At 71.7% G+C, this 14,167-nt stretch overlaps 1 protein-coding gene across 1 annotated transcript; it reads right to left on the minus strand.

Moving 5' to 3' along the window:
• Window positions 1-3,098: 3,098 nt before the first annotated feature.
• On the minus strand, window positions 3,099-8,647 carry PEA15 (proliferation and apoptosis adaptor protein 15). Its single transcript, XM_054179187.1, has 4 exons — window positions 8,564-8,647; window positions 5,115-5,288; window positions 3,990-4,145; window positions 3,099-3,204 (listed from the first exon to the last, which is right to left on the minus strand). The coding sequence occupies exons 2-4, from the start codon at window positions 5,284-5,286 to the stop codon at window positions 3,140-3,142; spliced, it is 393 nt and encodes a 130-aa protein (XP_054035162.1). The 5' UTR covers window positions 5,287-5,288; window positions 8,564-8,647; the 3' UTR covers window positions 3,099-3,139.
• Window positions 8,648-14,167: the final 5,520 nt, after the last annotated feature.

The raw sequence follows: 14,167 nt of genomic DNA on the forward strand, positions 1-14,167 counted from the left end.
TACCAAGGTGGCCCCCCCAGGGCTCCCCACTCCCCGTTTTGAGGGGGGGTCTCTCACCTATCCCTGCCCACCCTCCCCTTCTAGTGGGTCCTGCCCCCCCCCACTTCAGGGCTCCCCCTCCCCTTTTTCCCCCCCCAGTTCCTTTGGGGGGGCTCCAGCACCCGGGGGGGGCTCCAGCTCCTTGGGGCAGGGGGGGGAGGTCTGCAGCTCCCTATTGGGGGGGGGGCTTCAGCTCCCTCTGGGGGTCTTCACCACCCTTGGGGGGGGTCTCTAGGTCCCTATGGGGGGGGGGGGGGAGAGGGGCTCCAGCTTCCTACTGAGGGGGGGGCTTCCATCTCCCTCTTGGGGGGGGTCTCTGCCTCCCTGGCTGGGGGGGGCTCCAGCTCCCTGGCTGGGGGGGGCTCCAGCTCCCTGGGGGGGGGTGGGGGCGGGGGTCTCCAGCTGCGCAGGGGTGCAGTGGGGGGGCCGGGGGGGGGGGCTGTGTGTGCCCTGCCCCCCCCCGGGGCTGTGTCTGCTTTGTACATATCAGTGATTTGCACTGGGGTTTGCCCCCCCCCGGGGCTGGGGAGGTCCTTTCAGGTTGATTGGTTTGGGGGTTGGTTTTTTTTTGGGGGGGGGGGATACACACTGAAGGACCCCCCCTGCCCCCCCCCCCCCCCCCATCGCTGGTAGAGGCCTAATTTTCTATGTATTGAACCCAAAAAGAGAGGAGCTGGGGGGGGGGGAGGTTCCCCCCCCCGGGTTCCCCCCCCGGGTTCCCCCCCCGGGCTCAGCCTATTGTAAAGCTCTGACTCTATATTATATATAAATGCAATAAAAACAGAGAGGAGACTGCAGCCTGGCCCCGCCCCCCGCGCCCCACCCTGCCCCGCCCTGCCCCGCCCCTCCCCCCGGCAGCCTGCAGGCGGCAATGGGAGCTGGGGGGGGGGAGGGGTTTGGGGGGGGGCAGAAGGAAGGGACACACACACCCCCCCCCCCCGCTAAGGGTGGGGGCAGGGATTTGTCACACCCCCACCCCACCCACCCCCCCTCAGGCTCTCCCGGGGGGGGCTGGGGGGGGGCATTTGGGGGCAAAAAAAAGAGATTTGGGAGTTGGATGTTTTGGGGGGGGGGGGAGGGGGGGCTGGGGTTTGGGATGAGAAATAGAGGGGGGAGGAGGGGGCCCAGAGCCCCGGGGGGGGGCACAGAGAGCGGCGGGAGGGGGCACAGAGCCGCCGGGGGGGGGGGCACAGAGCCGGGGGGGCGGCACAGAGCCCCGGGTGGGGCACAGAGCCGGGGGGAGGGGGCACAGAGCCCCGGGGGGGGCACAGAGCCCCTGGGGGGGGCACAGAGCCCCGGGGGGGCACAGAGCCGGGGGGAGGGGGCACAGAGCCCCTGGGGGGAGCAGAGAGCCCCGGGGGGGGGCACAGAGCCCCTGGGGAGGGGGCACAGAGCCCCTGGGGAGGGCACAGAGCCCCTGGGGGGAGCAGAGAGCCCCTAGGGAGGGCACAGAGCCCCTGGGGGGAGCAGAGAGCCCCTAGGGAGGGCACAGAGCCCCTGGGGGGAGCAGAGAGCCCCTGGGGGGAGCACAGAGCCCCGGGGGGGCACAGAGCCGGGGGCGGGGCACAGAGCCGGGGGCGGGGCACAGAGCCGCGAGGGGGGCACAGAGCCGGGGGGAGGGGGCACAGAGCCGGGGGGGGGGGCACAGAGCCGCCGGGGGGGGGGGCACAGAGCTGGGGGGGGGGGCACAGAGCCGCGGGGGGGGCACAGAGCCCCGGGGGGGCACAGAGCCGGGGGGGGGGCACAGAGCCCCGGGTGGGGCACAGAGCCGCGGGGCGGGGCACAGAGCCGCGGGGGGGGGCACAGAGCCCCGGGGGGGGCACAGAGCCCCGGGGGGGCACAGAGCCCGGGGGGGGGCACAGAGCCGCGGGGGGGGGCACAGAGCTGGGGGGGGGGCTGCAGGTTTTAGCTTTTATTAAATAAAATATATTAACAGAAAACTCTCTCCGGTGCCCCCCCCCGAGCCGGCCCCCCCCGAGCCGGCCCCTCCGAGCCGGCCCCCCCCGGGCAACCCCCCCGAGCCGGCCCCCCCAGGGTTAGTAGCTAAGAGCCTCCCCCCCCCCCCCAACCACACACTACTGGGGGGGCTGCTCCTCACGTCCTAGTTCAGTGCCCCCCCCCCCCCCGCCCCCATCCCAGCAGGGCACTGGGGGGGGGGTAGGGTGTGGGGGGGTGAAGGATTCTGTGTGGCCCCCCCCCCCCCAAATTGGTCTGGGGGGGTTGGAGCCGGGGGGGGGGCACTGCCAGTTTTGCCCTCTCCTAAAGTAGGGGTTTGGGGGGGGGGGGATTGGGGTGTGCCCCCCCCCCCGACCCCCCCCCCGCTCTGCACAGAGGCCAAATGTCACCACTTCGGCCCCCCCCCCCCCGGTCACCTCCTCGCCCCCCCCCCCCGGTCACCTCCTCGCCCCCCCCCCACGTCACCTCCTCACCTCCCTCACTGTCACCTCCTCGCCCCTGTAACCTCGGGGGGGGGGACACAGCACAGTGCGAACGTGTGTCCCCCCCCCCCCTACCCCCAGGCTGAGGCCTGACGAATCCACTCCCGGGGGGGCTCTGTGCGCCCCCCCCCCGCCCTCAGCTCAGCCCTGCCGCTGCCATTGACCTCCTCCTGCCCTGCTCTGTCCTTCTGCCCCCCCCCCGCTGCCACTCGGGGCCCTGGCCCCAGCCTTGTGCCGTCCCCCCCCCAGCTGGGGGTCCCTGTGCCTGACCCCCCCCCCCCGGGGTCTTTGGGGGGGGGGGGTCCCTGTGCCTGACACCCCCTGGCTTTGGGGGGGGGGGGGGAGCCTCGTTCCTGTCACCCCCCCCCCGGCCACCTCTCAGACCAGGGGTGGGGGCTGGGGGGGGGTGTCCCTGCTCCTGCTGCTCCCACCCCGCCCCCCCCGCACACGCAGAGCTGCCCCCCCCCGACCCCCCCCCGGCCCCACGTTCGAGGTGGGGGAGGGGAGTTAAGACTTTGTTAGTGACCAGGATTGGATCCCCCCCACTCGTGCCCGCGCCCGGGGGGGGGCAGAGAGGTGGAAGGGAGACCTTGGGGGGGGGGGGCACAGCCTTCATCCTTCTCCTCCTCCTGCTCCTGCTCCTCCTCCTCGCCGCCCCCCCCTCAGGCTTTCTTGGGCGGGGGGGCCAGCTTGATGATCTCCTCCTCCGAGGGCTGCCGAATGATATCTGCGGGACAGGGGGCGTCACCGCGGCCCCCCCTGCGACCCCCCTGCCAGCGACCCCCTGCGACCCCCCTTGCCTGCCCCCCCTGCCTGCCCCCCGCCTGCGACCCCCTGCGACCCCCCGCGACCCCCCTTGCCTGCCCCCCCCGCCTGTCCCCCGCCTGCGACCCCCTGCGGTCTCTGTGCTCGGGGGGTCCGGGGCCGGCTCCTGAGAGTTCCTCTCCCATCCCTGGGGGTCCCTCAGCCCTTCTTTAGCTGTCCCTGTGGCTGGGGGGGGTTGTCCCTGTCCCCGGGGGGGTTTTGTCCCTGTCCCCGGGGGGGTTTTGTCCCTGTCCCCTGGGGGGGTTGTCCCTGTCCCCGGGGGGGTTTTCTCCCTGTCCCCGGGGGGGGTTGTCCCTGTCCCCGGGGGGGTTTTGTCCCTGTCCCCGGGGGGGTTTTGTCCCTGTCCCCGGGGGGGGTTTGTCCCTGTCCCCGGGGGGGATTTGTCCCTGTCCCCGGGGGGGGTTGTCCCTGTCCCCAGGGGGGTTTTGTCCCTGTCCCCGGGGGGGGTTGTCCCTGTCCCCGGGGGGGGGTTGTCCCTGTCCCCGGGGGGGTTTTGTCCCTGTCCCCGGGGGGGTTTTGTCCCTGTCCCCGGGGGGGGGGTTGTCCCTCTCCCATCCCTGGGGGGTCTCCATCCCGTTCCCTCGTTGGTCCCTGTCCCACGCCTGGGGGTCCCTCAGCCCCTCTCTAGGTGTCCCTGGCCCTGAGGGGGCTGTCCTCGGGGGGGCTGTGGCCGGGGGGGGGTCTCACCCTTGTACTTCTTGGCGCTGGGGATCCTGGTGAGCTTGGTGTCCACCTCATCCTCCTCGGAGATCTTCAGCACCTGCGTGCGGTACTGCACCACCATGGTCAGCAGGTCCGGGCGCCGCGAGATCTCGAAGATGTGCTCAATGTAGGACAGGTTGTCTGCGGGGGCAGCGCGGGGGGCACCGTGGGGGGCACCGCGGGGGGCAGCGCGGGGGGCAGCGCGGGGGGCACCGCCGGGACGCGGCCATGCCCCGCCGTGCCCGGGGGATGGTGGCTGGGAGAGGACTCGGAGAGAGCAAGCGCGGGGGGGGGCAGGGAGCAGGCAGGGGAGAGGGAATGGGGTGGGAGCTGGAAGTGGGCTGTCCCCTGCGGGTTGTCCCCTCGGGGTTGTCGCCCCCTGGCCCTCAGGGACAAGGGCTGGGTTGGGGATCGAGGCAGGCAGCGGCGTCCGGGATGGAGACTGAAGCTAGGGGCAGGGATGAGGAGAGGGAACAGGGACCGGGACCGGGACCGGGGCCCAGGACGGGACCAGAGCAGGTGGCAGAGCAGCAGCCAGGGCTGGAGAGCAGGGAAGGGACAGGAGAGGCGGCAGGGAGCAGCACACAGGGGACAGGGATGAGACAAGATCCCAGGGGGTGGGCAACAGGGATCAGGAGAAGGGATCTGGGCAGGGATCAGGGAACTGTGATGAGCACCAGGAACGGAAACTGGGAGCCAGAGGAGCAGGATGGGACCAGGAGTGGTGACCAGGGGAGCGGTGGGGACAGGAGTGGGGGTGAGGATGGGGTGGGGGTGGGGATGAACCCTGGGTTGGATGGATGGGGCTGGGGACAGCTGGGAATGGGAACAACCTGGGACAGAGACTGTGGATGGATAGGGCTGGGGAGAAGCAGGGCTGGGCAGGGATGAGGAGGGGCAGGGATGAAGATGGCCACGGGTGGATAGGGCTGGGGCCAGTCAGGGCTGGGGCCAGAGGGGGATGAGGATGGGCAGGGAGGGCGATGGCCACGGGTGGGGATGGCCACGGGTGGATAGGGATAGATAGGGCTTGGGGACGACCCAGGCTGGGGCCAGAGGGGGCCGGGGGCTCAGAGGGCGGGCCCGGGGGGGCGGGCCCGGGGGGCTCACCCTTGTCCAGCTTGCTGTGCCGCTCCAGGAAGTCGAACCAGTGCTGGCTGGTGGCGATGGCCTCCCCCTCGCCGCTGGGGATGTCCTCCCTGCAGGCCGACTTCAGCTGGGCCAAGTCCTCGGCGGTGATGTTCTGCGCCAGCTCCTCCAGCAGCCTGCGGTACTCGGCCATGGCTGCCGGCCACCGGCGTCACGAGCGGCCCGGCCTCAGACGACCCCCCCCGACCCCCCCCCCCCCGGCGCTACCCCGCCCGGCCGCCGCTGTGCCCCCCCCGTGGGCGCCGCTGTGCCCCCCCCGTGGGCCGCCGCTGTGCCCCCCCCGTGGGCACCGCTGTGTCCCCCCGTGGGCGCCGCTGTGCCCCCCCCGTGGACACCGCTGTGCCCCCCCCGTGGGCGCCGCTGTCCCCCCCCGTGGGCGCCGCTGTGCCCCCCCCTTGGGCACCGCTGTGTCCCCCCCGTGGGCGCCGCTGTGCCACCCCCCGTGGGCACCGCTGTGTCCCCCCGTGGGCGCCGCTGTGCCCCCCCCGTGGGCGCCGCTGTGGCCCCCCCGTGGGCGCCGCTGTGTCCCCCCGTGGGCGCCGCTGTGCCCCCCCCGTGGGCGCCGCTGTGTCCCCCCCCGTGGGCGCCGCTGTCCCCCCCCCCCGTGGGCGCCGCTGTGCCCCCCCCGTGGGCGCCGCTGTGTCCCCCCCCGTGGGCGCCGCTGTGTCCCCCCCCGTGGGCGCCGCTGTGCCCCCCCGTGGGCGCCGCTGGCCGTGACTCATGTGATGCTCACGGGATGTGACAGGGCCGGGGGGGGCCACAGCCAGAGCCGTGGTGGCAGCGGCTGCTCGGCTGCCTCTGGGCCCCCCGTGGCCCCCCCAGCACGAGGCTTGCACAGGCGCCGTGGCCTGGCCTGCCCCCCCCCCGCCGGCCCCCCCTGCCTGCCACAGCGGCTGTGCTGTGACCCCCCCTTTGCACCACTCCCCCGACCTGCGACCCTCCCCCTTTGCACAGCCCCCCTGAGCTGTGACCCCCCCCTTCCCTCCCCCAATTACACCCCTCCCCCACCTCAGTGGGTCTGGGGGTGTGTGTGGGGTGGGAATCAGCAGCCCCCCTAGTCCCGGGGGGGGTCCCGGCGGGGGGGTGTCACCCTCTGTCCCCCATCTCCTGTTGCATCTCGGTCACCATGGCAACCGCTGCCCCCCCCCCCCCCCCCCGCGGGATGTGGTTGCCATGGCGATGGCAGGACCCAGTTGTGTGCCCCCCCTCCGCGCTCCCCCCCCCCCAGCCACACCGGCAGGGCTGGGGACACCTGGAGTGTGTAGGGGGGGGGGCGACACAAACAGCCACACTGCCGCCCCCCGCACGTGCGCGCATGCGCAGCGCCCCCCCCCAAACATCAACACCCCCCCACGCAGACACCTGCACCCACGGCCCCCCCCCCGCAGCCACAAGCTCACACTCGCAGCTCCCCCCCCAGCTCACAGCCTCCCCACTCACTCCCAGACACACTCACAGCCCCCCCCCCATTCTCGCACCTTCCCCCCCCCTCCCCCCCCCGCTCCGGCCCCTTTCAGGCCACCGATGAATGACTCAGCCCTGGCTCGCACTTTGGGTCCTTCCGGGTGGGGGGGGGGGGAGGCGAAGCGGCCACTGGGGGGGGGACAGGTGGCGATGGGACACCCCCCCCCCGACCCCCTAACTCCCATCCCCGCCCCCCCCTCCTTATCCCCAACCCTGCCTGGACCCCCGGCTGCCGTCCCCCCCCCGCGCCCCGCGCCCCCTTTGCCGGAGCCACGGGCTGGGGGGGGAGGGGGTGTCCAGGACACCCCCCCCGCCGTGGGGCACCTTCCCCCCGTGGGACCCCCCCCGCCCCACGTTTCCCATGCTCGGCGCCTCATGAATATTCAAGAGGGGAGGGGCCGCGCCCGGTCCATTCACAAGGGCGGGCGGGGGGCGGGGGGGGCTCTAATCCCGCTACGAGGCGGGGGGGGGGGGGCAGGACACGGCGGAGGGGGGGGCAGGACACGGGGGGGGCAGTTCCTTCCCGCCTTTGTCTGCCCAGCTCCGGGCGGGGGGGACGGGACACGGACACGGGGGGGGCTCCTCCAACCACTCTGTCCCCTCCCCCCGGCTCCGTGATTTTTGGGGTGGGGGTGGGGAGGGACACCCCCCCCCCCCCCGCCCTTCCCCCGCCACCATCCCCCCCCCCGCACTCCGGCCGCGGCGGGGGGGGCACACAAGGAGCCTTTGTCCGTGTCCTGCTGCGTGGGCATCAGCTCCGGACCGCCCCGGGGGTGCCCACCCATGTCCTGGGGGGGCTGCTCCCACTGGTGTCCCGGCATGAGTGTGGGGGGGGCCCCTCTGTGTGACCCCCCCGCCGCCCTTTCCCACGGGCCCCGTCCCGCCCACAGCAGCATCCCACATCTGGGCCACATCTGGATGCGCTTCCCCCCGCCCCCCCCCCTTCCTCACTTCACTTTCCCCACTCGTGTCCGTGCGGCAGCCCCGTGGGATGTTTGGGGGGGGGGAAGGGCAAGAACTCGTCCGTGTCCCTCCCCCCCCCGAACCCCCCCCCAGCGCTCCCTGTCCCGGGGCGGAAGAGGAGGCTCCGCTCCGGCCACGGCCCAGCTTGGCTCCAGTTTGGCTCCAGTTTGGCTCCGCTTGGGCCCAGCCCTGCCCTTTCCACTCGCGATCCCCAGGAATGCGCCCCCCGCCCCCCCGCCCCCCCCCCCCACCCGTGGCTGTGGCGGGGGGGGGGAAACAAAACAGCGGCTGAAGGGTGGGGGTTGGGGTGCGTGGATGCCATCCCAGTGCCATCCCAGTGCCCCGCTGGTACTGGGTGGCACCGTGGGGAGGGCACTCGTGTGTGTGCGCGTGGGGGAGGGTGCAGACACCGCTCCGTGTCCCGCGTGGACCCAGTGACATCGTCGGGGGGTGGGGTGGGGGGGTACCCACCCAGAGTGGGGCTCGGGTGGCCGATTCGGTGGCACCGGGCGGGCACCGGGACCGGGAAGTGGTGGGGATGAAGGGGAGGGGGGCGGTGGGGCCGGGGGGAGGATAACGGAACCCCTTGTCCCGCGTGGGGACCGGGTGGCACCGCGTGGACCGAGTCACGGCTTCGGTTCCCCCACGTCAGCCCCCCCCCCAAATCCCCCCCCCCCCCCGAAAACCGGGACCGAAAGGGGAAGTGGGAGAGGCGCAGGCGGCACCGGGACGGGGGGGGGTGGGGGGTGGGCAGCGGCTTTGGGGGTCCCGAGATCAGCACCGGGAGCGGCACCGGGAGTGGGAGCCAGGACCGGATGGAGGCGGCGGCCCCGCCGCCTCCATCCGGTCCTGGCTCCCACTCCCGGTGCCGCTCCCGGTGGAGTGGAACGGGGGGGAGGGAGGGGGGGGGGAGAGGTTGTCGCCCCCCCGGTGTGTGCCGTGAACCCCCCCCGCCCCTCTCCCCGCCGCGGCCCCGCTCTTACCGGCCGGTTCGGGCGGTCCCGGTGCTGCTGCAGCCGTTTCGGTCCTCTCGGTGCCGCCGCTCGGAGCCAACGGGGTGGGGCGGGAGGGGGAGGGGCTTAACGGGGCGGGGCGGCGCGGAACCGCCCTCCCCCGGCTCCCCCCCCGCCCCCTTTCTCCGTGGGGACAGCGGAAAATGAGGGGGGGGCTGAGCCCCGCACCCCCGGGGGTGATTCAAGGGGGATCTGGTACAGGAATCGCTCCACAGGGATCTGGCAGGAGGGATCTGGTACAGGGATCGGGGGGGCGGGGGAGAGGGAGGGATGGGGGGGGGGGCCATGGATGAGAGATCTCCCCACAGGGATCTGGCAGAGGGATCCTAAAGGAGGGATCTCGCAGGAGGGATCTGGCACGAGGATCTTGCATGGGGATCTTATGGGGGGGAGGAATCTGACAGGGAGATCTGGCACAGGGATCTCCCCACAGGGATCTGTCAGGGGGGATCTGGCACAAGGGATCTTGCACAGTGATTTTCATGTGGAGATCTCCCCCTGGGATCTCCTGGGGGGTACTGGCTGAGGGATCTTGCCCAGAGACCTTCCACAGGGGGATCTTGCACGAGGGATCTCCCATGGGGATCTTATAGGAGGGATCTCCCACAGGGTTTCACATCTCCCTCAAGGGATCTCCCACAGGAATCTTGCAGGAGGGATCCTGCACAAAGATCTTGCACAAGGATCTTACAGGGGGGATCTCCCAGGGGGATCTTCCACAGGGGGTGCACAGGGGGATCTCGCACGAGGGATCTCACATGGGGATTTCACACAGGGATCTCCCATGAGGGATCTCCTACAGGGATCCTGTGTGGGGATCTTGCACAAAGAATTTCACACAGGGATCTTGCAGGGGGATCCCACACCAGGGGATGCCCTGGGATCTCCCGGGGGGGGATCAGGCCCAGAGGATCTCTTGGTGGGAGAAGATCTCCAGCACAGGATCCTGCCCAGGGATTTCCATAGTGGGGAGGGGGATCCTGTGGGAGCTGCCACTGGGATCTCATTTTGGGGGGGGGTCCAGGGGAGATCTCTCAGAAGCTGATCCCTCGGGATGCTGCCGGGGGGGGGAGGTGCAGGGGGGGTGACAAAGGGGGTCAGGGTGCAGGGGGGGTGCAGGGAGGTGCAGGGGGGGTGCAGGGAGGTGCAGGGGGGGTGCAGGGAGGTGCGGGGGGGGTGCAGGGAGGTGCAGGGGGGGTGCAGGGAGGTGCAGGGGGGGTGACAAAGGGGGTCAGGGTGCAGGGGGGGTGCAGGGAGGTGCAGGGGGGGGTGCAGGGAGGTGCGGGGGGGGTGCAGGGAGGTGCAGGGGGGGTGACAAAGGGGGTCAGGGTGCAGGGGGGGTGCAGGGAGGTGCAGGGGGGGGGACAAAGGGGGTCAGGGTGCAGGGGGGGTGCAGGGAGGTGCAGGGGGGGGTGCAGGGGGGATCTCCTCCCACGCAGGATTTTGCCCCCCCCCAAGTGACAGCAGTGAGGCTCTGGGGACTTCAGTGGCTCAGAAGGCTCAGCACAAGGCCTGCTCAGCATCATCATCATCATCATCATCATCTTCACCTAGCACAAGGCCTACTCATTGTCATCATTGTTGTTGTCATCCTCATCCTCATCCTCATCCTCTTCATCCTCTTCATCCTCATCTTCATCTCCATCCTCCTCCCTGCTGCCCTCTCCTGCTGCCTCCTGCAGCTCCTCTGGCCCCAGCAGACCTTCCTCATCCTCCATCTCCAGCCAGAGGCTCTTGCCCTGGGGACACCCGGGGAGGGGGCGGGGGGGGGGGGCAGGGCCGTGGGGACCCCTCCAGGAGGGGGTCTGGGACGTCCCCAGAGGACAGAACAGGCTGGGACCCCCCCCCGCCCCCCCCCTCCCCCCCATGACCCCAGCTCCTGGGCTCAGCCTGATTGGGGTCCTGTGTTTGGGGCGGGGGGGGGGAAGCGTTAAGGCTCAGCCTGACTGATTTGGGGGGGGTCTGGAGGGGTCTGGGGTGGTGTGAAGGGGCCGGGGGGGGGGCCGGGAGGGGTCGGGGGGGGTCCCGGGGGGGGGCACTCACGTCGGTGCCATTGATCACTCCGATCTGGGGCCGGGAGAGGTCGATGCTGAGGGCTTCCTCCCAGCTGGGGGGGGGGGGTCGGGGGGAGAAAGCACGAAGGGGTCAGAGCCCCCCCACGGCGTTTGCAGTGCGGGGGGGGGGTCGTGAGTGGGTCGATCCCCCCGCGCCGGGGGGGCGGGGGTCGGGGCTGGCCCTGGCCACCTCCTTCAGGAGCTCCAGGAACTCAAACCCATCCTGGGGGGGGGGGGACACACACATGGGGGGGTGAGAGCCCTCCCCAGATCCCCGAGCCCCCCTCGGCCCCCACCCTGCCCCCCCTCACCCAGGTCCTCCTCTGCGAAGGCCACGATGTGGATCCCGTCCCTGCCACCCTCCTGGGGGGGCACACGGAGGGGTCACCAGTGGGGGGGGGGAACAGCGTGCGGGGGGGGTAGGGGTAGGGCCGCCCCCCCCCCCCCCCCCCCCAGGTCTTGTACATGCTCCGGGGTTTGAGGTTCCTCAGGGTGGTCCTGTTGGGGGGGGGCAATGAGGGGCACCCCAAACCCGACCTGACGCCCCCCCAGCAAGGGGCTGTTCCCCACCCCCCCCCAGCTCCCGGCGCTGCTGGGGGGCTGCGGGGGGGCTGGTGGGGATTGGTGTTAGATGTGGGGCAGCGGCTTTGGGGGGTGGGGAAAGCAGGACCCCCCGGGGCTGGGTTTGGGGGGGGTTGGTCTGAGCCCCCCCCCAGCGCAGCGCTGCCAGCTCCGGGGGTGGCCGCGGAGGGTCCCTGCGGGATTGAGGACGCGGCGGGGGGGCGGCTTGAGCCGGGGGGGGGATTAGAGCTGCAGGAACATCCCAGCGGCAGCCGGGAATTAACCTCCCCCCCAGCCCCCCCGGGAGCCGCCGCGACCCCCGCGGCTGGGGGGCTCGGGGCTGGGGGGCTCGGGGCAGAGGTCGCAGAGCCTCCGGTGGGGGAGGACCTCCCCCTTCGCCCCCCTCCCCCCCCTCCCGCGCCGGGAACGCCTCCCTGACCCCGGCCCCGAGGCTGTGGCTGCCCTGCTTGGCACCTCCCCGCCCCCCCCCGCCCATGCCAATCACCCTGTGCCCATGGCAACCATCCTGTGCCCATGGCAACCGTCCTGTGCCCATGGCAACCTGTCCTCATGCCAATCACCCTGTGCCCATGCCAACCATCCCCCCATGGCACACACCTCCCCATGGCACCTTGTCCAGATGGCAACCAACCTGTGCCCATGGCACTCATCTCCCCATGCCAACCTGTGCCCATGGTAGCCACCTCCCCATGGCAACCGACCTGTGCCCATGGCAACCACCCCCCAACCCTCCCCATGGCAACCATCTCCCCCTTGCAACTATCTCCCTATGGCAGCCCCACCATGGCAACCCCCTCCCCTGGCAACCCCCTCCCTTGGCAACCCCCTCCCCTGGCAACCCCCTCCCTTGGCAACCCCCTCCCCTGGCAACCCCCTCCCTTGGCAACCCCCTCCCCTGGCAACCATCCCCATGGCAACCATCACCGTGGCAACCCCCTCCCCTGGCAACCATCTCCCCTGGCAACCATCCCCATGGCAACCATCATCATGGCAACCCCCTCCCCTGGCAACCATCCCCATGGCAACCATCCCCATGGCAGCCCCCTCCCCTTGCAACCCCCTCCCCTGGCAACCATCCCCATGGCAACCATCCCCATGGCAACCATCCCCCATGGCAACCCCCTCTCATGGCAACCATCCCCCATGGCAACCATCCCCATGGCAACCACCCCCCATGGCAACCATCCCCATGGCAACCATCCCCATGCCAACCTCCCCCCCATCCCCCCACCCCAAAAGCCATCTCCCCACTGCCCCCGGGGGCCCCCTCGGTGGTCCTGGGCTCAGCCCCCCCCGGCTGTGGCGCCGCAGGAAGGCCTCAATCTGCTGGGTGCTGAGCGGGGGCCGGGGCAGCGGCTGCTGCAGGAAGGGTTGGCACAGGTGGATCTCCTCCAGCCCCAGCCTGGAGACCTGAGGGGGGAGCTCCGGGGGTCCCAAGGCACCCATGGGAGCCGCGGGGGGGGGCACAGCCCTGCCTGGGGATGGAAGAGCTCAGCGGCGGCGGCGAAGGCCTTGAAGGCTGGGGGGGGACAGGGAGGGGTTGGGGACCACCAGCAGCACCCCCCCGGAGCAGAGCCAGCTCAGAAGGACCACCCCAGGCTCGGGGGCACCGAACAGGGCCAGGAGGAGTCCCTGGGGACCTCGAGGGGATGAGGGGGGGAGGAGGGAGGATGAGGAGGGAGGATGGAGGTGAAGGATGAGGATAGAGGATGAAGGAGGGAGGGAGGGAGAGAGGGAGGGAGGATGGAGGGAGGAGGAGGATGGAGGGAGGAGGAGGAGGAGGATGAAGGAGGGAGGATGGATGGAGGGAGGAGGAGGATGGAGGGAGGAGGAGGAGGAGGATGAAGGAGGGAGGATGGATGGAGGGAGGATGAGGATGGAAGGAGGAGGAGGAGGAGGATGAAGGAGGGAGGATGGATGGAGGGAGGATGAGGATGGAAGGAGGAGGAGGTTGAAGGAGGGAGAATGAGGATGGAGGATGGATGGAGGGAGGAGGAGGATGGAGGATGAAGGAGGGAGGGTGAGGATGGAGGGAGGAGGATGAGGATGGAGGATGGCTGAGTGCTGGCGGCTGAGGCTGAGGCTCTGCGGCCCAGAGGCACCCAGGGGGCACCCAGGTGGGCACAGCCGGTGCCACCCCCAGGCCCCTCCGAGCGCTGGCTGCGGAAGCGCCCAGGGGCCCTGGGCTGCTCCTGGAGGCTGCGGAAGGCCTCCAGCCGCTGCCGGCCCCCAGGCAGCTCCTGCAGCACCTGCGGCACACAGGGGGCACCCCCCCGGCTCGGGCGCGGCACAGCCCCGGGGGGGGCTGGGGGAGGGGGTCGGGGGGGGGGGTCCCACGGCCACGGGTGCCCGGTCTGGGGGTGCAGGAAGTCCACCAGCGGGCGCGGTGCCAGCCGCCCCTGGCACAGCGGCCGCTGCCCCTTCGGCACGCAGAGGCTGCCCTGCTCCTGCGGCCCTGGGGGGGCGACGGGGGGGTCCCGGGGGTCCTGGCCTGGGGGGGGGGGGCCCGCTGCCACGTTCGGGGGGGGCTTGGGAGTCCCCATTCCACCTTTAGGGGTGCTGGGGGGGTGGGCAAGGGGAGGCCTTGTGGGGGGTCCTGGGCTGGAGGACTCCCCAGTGCCAGAGCTGGGGGGTCCCAGTGCCAGACTGGGGGTGGGGGGCCCAGTGCCAGGGCTGGGGGCTCTTAGGAGTCCCTGTGCCAGGTTTGGGGGGCCAGGGTGGCACTGTGCCAGGCAGGGGGAGCTGGGGCAGGGTTTGCTGTGCCCGAGGGTCCCATGGTGGGGGGGGGGGCGGCGGGAGGGGTCTCCCTTACCCAGCATTTTGGCCACGGCTGCATCCTGCTCAGCATCCACCAGCCCGAAGCCAACCCCCTGGCCTCCAGCACCTGGGCTGCCAGCTGGGGGCACCCATGGCACTGGGGGGGCACCCATGGCACTGG

The sequence above is a fragment of the Dryobates pubescens genome (assembly GCF_014839835.1).
Source record: "Dryobates pubescens isolate bDryPub1 chromosome 41 unlocalized genomic scaffold, bDryPub1.pri SUPER_41_unloc_2, whole genome shotgun sequence".
NCBI lineage: Eukaryota > Metazoa > Chordata > Aves > Piciformes > Picidae > Dryobates > Dryobates pubescens.